The 10,420-nt window shown below is 37.4% G+C and overlaps 1 protein-coding gene across 1 annotated transcript in view; it reads right to left on the bottom strand.

Moving 5' to 3' along the window:
- The window catches only part of LOC104472293 (vitellogenin-1-like), a 42,798-nt gene extending 32,917 nt beyond the window's left edge, over nt 1-9,881 (bottom strand). The window contains exons 1-8 of the mRNA XM_010087896.1: nt 9,842-9,881; nt 9,503-9,523; nt 9,127-9,278; nt 6,427-6,678; nt 4,105-4,266; nt 3,274-3,425; nt 345-495; nt 88-245 (exon numbers count right to left, since the gene is read on the bottom strand). Of these exons, the coding sequence (XP_010086198.1) occupies nt 88-245; nt 345-495; nt 3,274-3,425; nt 4,105-4,266; nt 6,427-6,678; nt 9,127-9,278; nt 9,503-9,523; nt 9,842-9,881 (1,088 nt within the window). The remainder of the gene's footprint in view (nt 1-87; nt 246-344; nt 496-3,273; nt 3,426-4,104; nt 4,267-6,426; nt 6,679-9,126; nt 9,279-9,502; nt 9,524-9,841) is intronic.
- Between the last annotated feature and the right edge of the window lie 539 nt (nt 9,882-10,420).

Below are 10,420 nucleotides of genomic sequence, written 5' to 3' on the forward strand. Positions count from 1 at the left end.
TTCCAGACCTACACTTGAACATAGTCATTCCAGATGGTCTCCAACAGAGTTCCTCAGCAGAAGGATCACCCCTCATATTGCTTGTACCTGTAGGCTGGCCGGCTGGAGAACTGCTTCCACACTGACTCATAATTCTCCTCGTTTGCTGCACGGAAAAGGTGCATAAGCTTGAGGGCTTTTGCTGGTGCATCGCTGGGAAGCTGTTCAGATGTGGTCTCTACTAGGTCTTGGAGGCTTTCCTCTATCTGCAGGAAGATTAACATGCACAAAGCTCACATGCATTGTTTTCCACACGCACAGATTCCAGCCTCCAGCAAAGAGTCTGTCCATAGGCTGAACTTTACCTGGCTTTCCACATCTTTTATTCTGAATAAATGGACAGGAAGCTGAAGCAATTCACTGCCAAACTGGTACTGAAGTGACCCACGATTCTGGAATTCTTTTGGTGGGACCTCTGTCATCTGCTTTTGCACGTCAGTTAAAGCAAGTTTCTGCCTGGAATGGAGGAACCAGGGAGATAACATCACAAGATGCAGGGTACAAACTAAATAGAGAACAGTGTTTCTGCCTCCCTGCATTGCAATGCAACTACAAGTGTTTCAAAAGGGTTTTGTTGTTGAGGGGCAAAGGTATTTACAAATAGATACATTTGGACATGATGCTCAGAGCTGCACTGAGAAGGTGTGCGCTCACACGGCAGGGCTCAGCTCAGAGCCAACCTTTGGCTTCCTTTGGAAACAACATGGCTTGAGAATGAAAGAATGAAGTGGGAGGTGGAAAGCTGTGGCCTCGAAGACCACAGGAACTGTGTGTTGTGCATTAAGGAGTAAATTAAACATTAGAGAAAAATAACTGATGGGAAACTGTTTTAGAAATTACCACTTAATTTAAACCTTGTAAGAAATTCATAAAAGCTCTTATGTGTCTGTACCTCCTGGAAACTTCAAAAGGAATTTAAAATTGTTAGATACAATAAAAAAAGTTACAATCTTTTTACTTGCACTATTACAATTCCTTTCCCATTTTCCCTGGCAAGCTGAATATCCTGGGGACTGCAGAAGATAAAAGATTCTCATGAAGTTTCAAATTGGACTTCCCAAACAGAAAGAGCCAGATAAATTTAGGACTAGTCTTTGCAAAAGCACTCAAGTTTTTGGAAACTTTTCAAGGAGCACTAAACCTTCATCCTTTGTTATTAAGAATAATTCCAATGAGAGACTGTCTTTGTAAATATTTTCTCTCTTTGCTATATTTTCAGCTAAAGGGATGCATCCTGTTCCACCAATTATGTTTAAAATAGGTAATTTAGGACACTATAATAAAGTTAGGCACTTGTACTCAACACCTGAAAACATTCTAAAAGCAATATTGTTGTACTATACAGTATCTCAAAATCTCTGTAGAAAATTGGCATGTTTATTTTGGAATCTCTGTGATGATTTTCTGTATCATTTCTGTCCACTCCTTCCGTATGGATTGCAGAGAACTGCTGCAGAAAATAGCATATAAGTGCTTTGCAGAGAAGCCACTGGAATTTGAATAGAAATCGCTACAGAATCAGCAGAGATTTTTTTTCTGTCTTGAAATTTTATACAATATTATTGAAAGGGCATTGGGGCCAGAAAGTATAACATCAGATACACTTGGACAGATTTAACTCCCCCCTTCCAGAACATGATGAATCTATTATGTCTTCATCTTCATCATTTTTGGGAAGAGATATCTGCCTAGAATAGATGGGAAAATGTTATACTCCAAAGAGAAGAGCAAATGAATACTAAAGACAGGATTAAAATGGTGAAACAATAATAAAACTTCTCTTGGCTTTGAAAGGTGCTGCAAGAGGCTTATGCTGAACAAGCCTGAAGACTCAGCTCCAAATCTTTTAAGTCCTTGATGTTAGATTTTTTTTATTTTTTTTTCTTTTCTTTTTTTTTTTTTTTTTAAACACAGAAAGTGCATTGTGGAAGTAACTTCTGAAGACTTGGGTGACATATCCATGTCTTCCCAGCTATCTTATATTTGACTCCATCTGCCAGGCAATGCAAAAGATCTAAAGAAAACGCAGATAAGCAAAGGCACTACCCTTTCTGGGGCTCAATACCTGAGGGAGAACAGGAAGGAAGACAGTCCATGCAAGCTTGCAGAAGGAGAGTTTAAATCTGTAAAAGTCCATTGGCTCCAGACTAAAGCTCACACACAGCAACCTAGAATTTGATAAAAGCACTACAATTGTATCTATCTTCACCTTGATTGCATGAGATAGTGAAGCCACTTTCACCTTTACTGTTCTTTTTTTTTTTTTTTGATTAGCCAAACGGAACATGTTCATCATATTAATGAAATTAATCAGTGACTTATTGACATGAACTTTCTGTCATTGCAGTTTCCAAAACTGTATATTATACCAATAGATTCTTGCAGAAGCTAATGGAGCAATGCAAGCTTACAGCAGCTGGAGTGGGATTGAGGCATATTTTCTGTACAGTGACCTTATGCAAAAAGCCTCCCTCTTCAGTGGGGCACCCCTGTCTACAGAGTCCATCACTAAAGCAGGTAACTAAAATTTTTTTCAATACATGATTTTGAAGCAGATGAAAAATATTTCAAACACTGAAAGTTTTGGGGCTTAAGCTAAAAATGAGCAGGGGTTGAATTTCTTAGACAGCCATGTTCTCATTTTGTCCCAGACTTGTTTAAGAAGTATGCAGAATTTGCTGTGGAAAAGCAAATGAACTTTATATGGTTTGTGCCCAGTCTTTTTGCAATAAAACCCAATTTTCTATAAAGAAACTGTTTTGATGGGAGATTTGCAGCAGCCCAGTGTACTCAGGAAGTATATGGGAAACCAAAGTCCTATCTAGATTTCTTGTGAACTAGTCTCCAGGGTCTCTTACTGCATTATTATTTTCCAGGGAACTGTCCTTCAGTGAGTAACTGCCTTTCAAAGTATTTTACTGCAAATATATTAGTTCACAATTTTTCAGATGGAATTACATTTGTTTTGGCTTTTACGACATAAATCAAATATCTATGAGAAATAAAATAGTCAAACCCTGCCAAGTTTAGCTAACAATATTTGGATAGTGATGTGCAGGCTTCAGGTTTACAACTAACAGTGAAGGTTGTTTTTATGAACTGTTTGGGATTTTATGTAATTAAATACTGGCAAAGAATAGGCTGTGGAAATAAAGGATTTATTTCAGTTATGGAGTTTGACCAGGTTACTGATACGATGAGTTAGTTGTTATATTAAAGGCATATGTACAGTACCTTGCTTCGACTATAGCATTTCCTCCTGTTATCTCGTTGAAGGGTGCAAACTGGTGGATTTCCTCAACATCAGCTTGTGTAATCACAGCTTCATCCCGTGTATATTTAATTTTGTAATTGTAAGTAGCAGTTGCCTGGGAATTCTTGTTTCTCTATAGCATAAAAAGATAAAGAAGCAAAGAAAACAGAAAGTCATTGAACTTCTAAATTCTGTGATTAAAAGCTATTACATCACCGTCTTCAACCCACTTATTTTCCAGGGCTACTTTTTGTTCATTGTCCATACGAGAGCTTTATGTGAATTCTGCATGCACACTTCCATGGGAGAGGTCAGGCATGCTGCCTGGCTCCATTACTTTTACTGCTAAGAGGTGTTAGCTGGTTTTTCCCCTTCCCAAATGTAAGTAATTGGTTATTCCCTTGAGAAGGAGACACATTTTCTGGGGAGAGCAGCAGTATAAGCCACATGATTTCTTATTTCAAAGACAGGATTATAATAAGATGCAGCAGTACCTATCTTGAATAGCAGAAACTGGACAGTGTGGCTTTCTTACTCAACAGAGTAGGTGAATTAACTCATGCCAACAATTAATGGTTTCCAAGCCAGCTAGTTTAAGCTAGTTAAGTATGTCTGTAGTACATGACAGTCTGCAGACCAGACCTCTGCTGCTCTGTGGATCTGATTTCATACAGAAGGAAAATGTTGATAACTAGATACAGCAGATCTGACTCTTTCATTTTAAGTGTTAGAAAGTGAGAGACAGAGAGCCATTTGGCATCCACACTGTATGAGAATATAAAAGAAATATACATAATACCACTGTAAGTTACCTGCTGGCAGGTCTGGCATGGATGGGTATATGCTGAACCTGTGACAATTTCAACTTTCTCTTCACAACTGTTCAGGTCCTTGGATTTGGTCACATAGACTAGGTTTGCTCTCTTGTTTTCCTGAATTGTGTACGTTGTGTTACAAATACCTCCAATCCCAGCCTGCCAAAAATGAGAATGTGATCAGAGAAGTTCACTCTCATGCAAAGCTTCATCAATTCCCCACATGGACTTTCCTGATTAATTCTGCATTTTCAAAATTCCTGATAGAAATTAATGTTTTTATATTCACGGTACTCTCCAGAAGCAAAATCGGGATGATCATTACTTTCATCTGTTTTTAACATGTACAGGTTTTCAGTAGGCCAAATTAGAGTTTCAGTGAGAGAAGTAAAATTCTCAAGAGTGTCACTGAGATAAGATTTGGAGCCTCAGAAAAGGTGAGTAACAATTTCCAGTTAGAGCTGTCGATTATGAAATATGATTTGAGGAATATTAATAAAAAGTGCCAAAATAATTTGATCAGTCAGAATAAAATCTCAACAGTAAAGTATTTTAAGATTGGAGATGACATTCTGCCCTTAAAATTTGCTTTTATAGACAGCTTATAAATGCATATGGAACATGCCCTGCAATATCAGATATCTGTCACAATACGAACAGCAATAATTAAAAAGAATTTCAGGATAGCTGAGTTTTGATTGTGGGTTTTCTTGAGTTTGCAGTTTTAGCTCAGATCTTCAGTAATATTTCAGGCATATATATTTATAAGAGCTCTTAAATCTCCTCAGTCAGTGAGGAAATTTTTGGAGAGGAAAATATTTGATTGTATTTTAGGAGGAAGGGTTATTTTCATGATTTTTTTATTATTATTGATAGCATAGCCACTCCAGAGAGCAGCTCTGGGCTATGTCAGAACAGCAAAGTGGTTATGTGGTGGTTAGGAGGCAAGACATACCCACTTCATCTTTAGCTTAACTGTATTCCTGAAGACACTGTGCCTTTGGTGAGGGTTAGAAATGAAAATTGCTCAAGCTTTCTGAAAGACTTATACTCTGCGAACACAGGTGTGGGGCTGCTCTGCAGGTTGCAGGGTGTGGCAGAGACATCTAGACTTTACATGGGAATGTCTAACCCACCAAGCTCAGTGGGATGAAGTCCTCCTGCCTAGCTGGACTTTCTAGCTGAGAGCAGTTCACGGCTAGCTCAGATACCCTTACCCTACACCCTACAGGATGTGATGTAGACTTTCCCAGGTTAGTCCTTTAAACCTCTCTGGAGGTCAGGTTTTGGGACTAATAGCACTTATCTTTCTTTACAGCGTGACTTGAGATTGCCAAGCAAGGATGCTAACACTCATTAATCGGTTGCTGCCTGGGAAAAGCAAAGAAAACTTGGAAATGATTTTGGAGGGGAAGTCACATATATTGCTCAGCAGTGAGAGTAGGACATGTTGCTAACTGAATTAGAAAGAATGAAGATGTAAAACTAGATATGAGAAAATAGTGCTGCAGAATACGGAACACCACCACCCAGGTTTTTATGTGGAACAAGCAGTGTGAAAATATCCCAGAAACAACTCTACTTACATAAAAATAAAAATGAATTAAAGTTACTCCGGTCTGCAGTTTCAATAAAAATAACATGAAAGTATAATAATTTTAAGGGTTTTGCTGATCTCTGAATTGAATGTACTCTAATAACTGTAAATATGGTTTAACAAAACCTAAACGCATTGCAATTTCTGTGGTGATTGGTAATATCAGATTATTTACCTTGACTAAGATATTAAAACCTGAAAAACAGGGGAAATTCCAACAAAACATCAACTGCAACTGTCAAAGCTATTACACTAATGTCATGGCATACATATTTTCCTCCTAAAAGAGGAGCTAGAAGAGATTAAAGTATATATGATTGGTAAAAAAAGTCAAATTACTGTTATTTTAGCTTTAATCTTGTGCTGTATGTTTAAGTTTGTTTTAATACAGTATTCAAATGTTATGTAGGCTTCAGCTTTCATAGTAGTTTACTTTCTCTAGAATCACAAGCAAGATTTTCTAAGGGTCTAATACTGCAAATGCAATTTCTGAAATACTTTGATCAGTCAGATTAAAAATCTACTATTCTGTTGTCCTGTTTAGCTACAGCTCCATCAAATGTTGTCCTACAAGAACAACTTAATCATGATTTCCCAAGCTGAGGTGTTTCTTGTTAGTGAAGTTTATGTCAAGGATGAATTCAGAAAATGTGGTAGAAGAATCTGAAGAGAAGGCTTATTTATTTACAAAGCAACCACAATGGCCAAACCAAAAAGCTCACCTCCTGTAAGCTGTATGAATGCTGCATCTTCTTCATACTTATCTCCAGCACATTCAGAATCCCTCTGTAGATGTTCAGGCCATCATCTGAGACAGATTCAGGAGCCATAAGGTTTCCAACATGGCCATTGCTATACTCAAACTTGATGGGATTACTAAGTTGCCCGGTTAGCACCTGGGTCAGTTTGAGTGATCGGGAGAATGAGCTTGTAGGCCAGATACCATTGTACTCTGCTGCTTCGATGGAGTGAATCTAGAACAAAGGGGGAACATAATTCCTCTTCATTTTTTTTCCCTTTTTTTCCATGCACATAAGCATCTAGATCTTTACTCATGTCAAAAACACAATTTTAAATAATTCAAAGCCTCTTCAAAGGTAAAATTTGAATGTTGTAATTTTGCATAGCTATTATTGATATATATGTTTCTGTATATAAAAGGAAAGAGTAATGCAAATGACTGTGATACTTCCACAGTCACTGCAGTCTGTTCTGTTTCATAGATAATCCATATTACCAAAGGTTGACTTGCATGAAAAAATGAGCTAGAGAAGAGCTGCATGAAGCAGGTTGCTACCTAAAAGTAGTATGGAAGATCTGCAGGAAATTGCAGGAGAAAGTTAATGTTGCATAAAGCATCATTTAACTCCTGTTGTGAACTCTGCCGTCTCCCTCGCTGGGGTCAGAGAGCACAGACAGCAGTCAGAAACTAACAACATGGCTGCTGGGACAGCCAGATAGTCATAATTAGTTTGAGCAGTGGAGAGCAGATTACAAAAATTGTCCTTCCCTGCACATTTTTCTGCAGAGCTGACGGCTCAGGCATTGGCCCCAACCGCGCTTTGCACTTCATGCTCCAGCCTCAACTGGGGGCACACTGAAGCAAGTAGAAAGTTGTGCGAAACTATGCATAACTCGAATGATTTCCACCCCATGGGAATGGGGTATGTTTAGCTTAGTTTCTCAGAGGACTCTTCCCTTCTATGTATTTTGACAATTTAAAGAGACTTTTCTCTGACACCTCAGGCTGGTGATGTGATGCAAGACACAGATTAATTTCTCAAAAAGCCACACAAACTAAATCCTCATACAGCAAATCGCTGGAGACTGCACTTTCATATTTATTTTTGTTATTGTTGGTGGAGATCACTGCCAGCCCCAGTAACTGAAGCTTGCAGAGGAGGCTGTTATGTAGCAAATCCCTCATGCTGCCTCTTGGACATGCTTCTGGCACATTGTGTACGGGCAGGTTTGGGACTGCTCTGCAGGGTCAGGGCGAGGCAGTTTTCCCCAGCCCTCAGGGCCCAGTCAGGACTTACTCTGGCTGCTAGGTTTTGAACACAGCAGGCAATTCTTACTTGTGAGTTTGTGATGAAAAAATTGTCAGCTGGAAACCGCCAAGGGAACACGGCTTTTTGCTTGGGTTGAATGCGAACTAGTAGGCTACAGATGAAAGATTAATTCCCTGAACCATCCCTCCAAACTGTCTAATTTAAATATAACAGCAGCAAAATAAACTTTTCCCAGAGCAGAAGGGAATAAACGTATCGTTACCTTTTGCTTAGAACTTGTCCCAAAATCTCATTATTATTTTTTTTTCTCTTCTTTTTCTGGCCTTAAATTCTTTCAGTACTTATTTTTGAAAATGAAACTTTTTCCCAAATGCATGAGGGCAGGTGAAATGGTATTGGAAGGTTTTAGGGAACAGGAGTCGATTTTTGGTGAAGACTCACCCTGGCACACCAAGAGCTGTTTTGACAGGAATAGGGGAGGATGTGGGGTGAAGATAAGACTGCTTCTGCCTCCTCTTTGTCCGGGAAGCTTTCTACTCACCAGTGCAGCAGTGTGGCTCTTATTTCCTTGTTTTTTTTGCAAAAAAAATCCATCCATTCATTTTCAAAGGTCATGGAAAAGCAATGTTTCCTGTCTAGATTTATTATAATTTGAACTTATAAAAATACCTAATAACAGAAGGCTAATTCAGGCTGGAAGGCTACAGCATTTACAAGCATTTATCAGACAGTCACCCGTCTTTTTCATCTGCAGTTTTCAATTTGCCAAATAAAAGCGTTTAAAAAGATCATTTTTCTTCCACATATATAGAAGACTAAGTGGAGTTTGTGTAAAGCAGTTGCATTTCATTATATTCATTAGAAGCACGTATAGGCTTCTGTTAAAGGCAAAAGTGTTTTTCACATAAGCAGAACTCTTAGTAATTACTCAGCATGCAGTAAAAATATACAATTGAGGATGACAAAGAATGTCATTTGGGACTCTGCAGAAAAAGAAGCCACCAGATGACATTAATTATGCTAAATATTGAATGCCATCCAGCTACTGTCACATGTTTTATTGCCTTTCTTTTGCTGGTTACGAAATCAGTTGATTAAATAATCCTAGGTTGTACAGTTTGGAACAATTGGATTGATCCAGTAATAAATTATTGTGCATTTCAAATTACATTCCATTGTCTCCCTGACCACAAAGCAGAAGAAATCCTTCAAGCCCAAGGCTGGCTTGAGCTGAGAATTACCTGGCAAAGTGCAAATAGAATTTAGGGCACTGAATAAAAAATAATAGTGTTAGTTACTTTCTCCCTGAGTAAGCACAACACATCATGAAACTTAATTACTTCCCAAAAGCTTAAAAAAAAGTCAAGTATGAAGAGAATTTTACCTTTCAAATTGAATACATTTTCTTACCCTAATAAGACAAAGTTTTGGCCCAATACCACTAATTTCCACTTTACTTTTTATTCTTATTCCAGCTCTTGCAAGTCCTTTCTCTGGAAGTCCACTGAGAAGTATGCTTTCATGATTAAATGTGTAAACCTTGTTTTCACTGAAATCGGGTTCTGCAAAGAAATAGTTCCCATAAAACATTATACAGACTGTACAGAACATATTAAAGTACCTGTATTAGAATGTATAGAACAAAAAAGATGTATTTGTTCATTTTTGTATTGCACCTGAACAAAATTAGATGTTGTAAAATTATATTAAACATTGATATACTTTTCAGATTCTATTTTGAATTTCATTCATTATAATTATATTAGTTGATAGGAAAATTACTTACGGTAATTAAGATGCTGGCTCCCTGAAAGAGAAGTAAAAAAAAAAAAAGAGTAATGAAATGACAAAGCAAAAAAAAAAAAAAACCCAAAATGTTAATGCATTTTAGTATGAAAGGCTATATCTCATCTTGTACATAAGGCATAACTCTTTCTAATTAACTTTACTTCTAGTTCAGCACATAGCCAAAAGCCATTTTTTCCCTAAACAACAAAAAAATTGTCATAAAATATTTTTTATATGAAATGGTAAAGTTCATGTTTGTAAGTGAACTATGTTTTGATTCTGAAACCTTTACCTCAATCTATTATTTTAAATTTATCAAAACAGATAAGTTACTTACCCACCAGGGTTAAAACCAGGGCTAATATCAAGCCCCTCATGATGGGGATAAAGTAAAGGTGAACCTGCTGGGTTCTCTTTTATAAAGGCATGTGTTATCACATGTTTCTTTTGGCATGTTGGTTTGACAAATAAGCGTATTTTAGAATGCGTATTGATCAACCAAAAATTAAACATTTCTGAGGTCATGAATGCTGACAACTTCAAACCACCTCATTTCGACTAACTTACTTTCTACATGAAATTGAGATTTCATTTTCAAAATACCTTGCTTGCTATTTTTTCCCCCGTTTCTTCACATTGTAGTTGTATAGTAAAACAATAATTAAAATTTAAAATTAAATAAAAATAGTTCCTCAATCACAACTGAAATAATTTAGCTTTCCTCCAATCATGTCTTCAGTCTCCTGATAATTTGCTCTTGCTGAGTCACAGCTTTGGAGACACACCTTGCTCTGCCACAGTGAAACTCTACTTTTAGAGGAAAATTTGTGTCTGATTTCATAGATTTAGGATTGAGATACCTTAGAGCTCACAGACATGCAAAGAGAAATTGTCTTTCCATGGCACCTACCATGGC

The sequence above is a fragment of the Pterocles gutturalis genome, unplaced genomic scaffold, assembly GCF_000699245.1.
Source record: "Pterocles gutturalis isolate BGI_N339 unplaced genomic scaffold, ASM69924v1 scaffold31571, whole genome shotgun sequence".
NCBI classification, from domain to species: Eukaryota; Metazoa; Chordata; class Aves; order Pterocliformes; family Pteroclidae; genus Pterocles; species Pterocles gutturalis.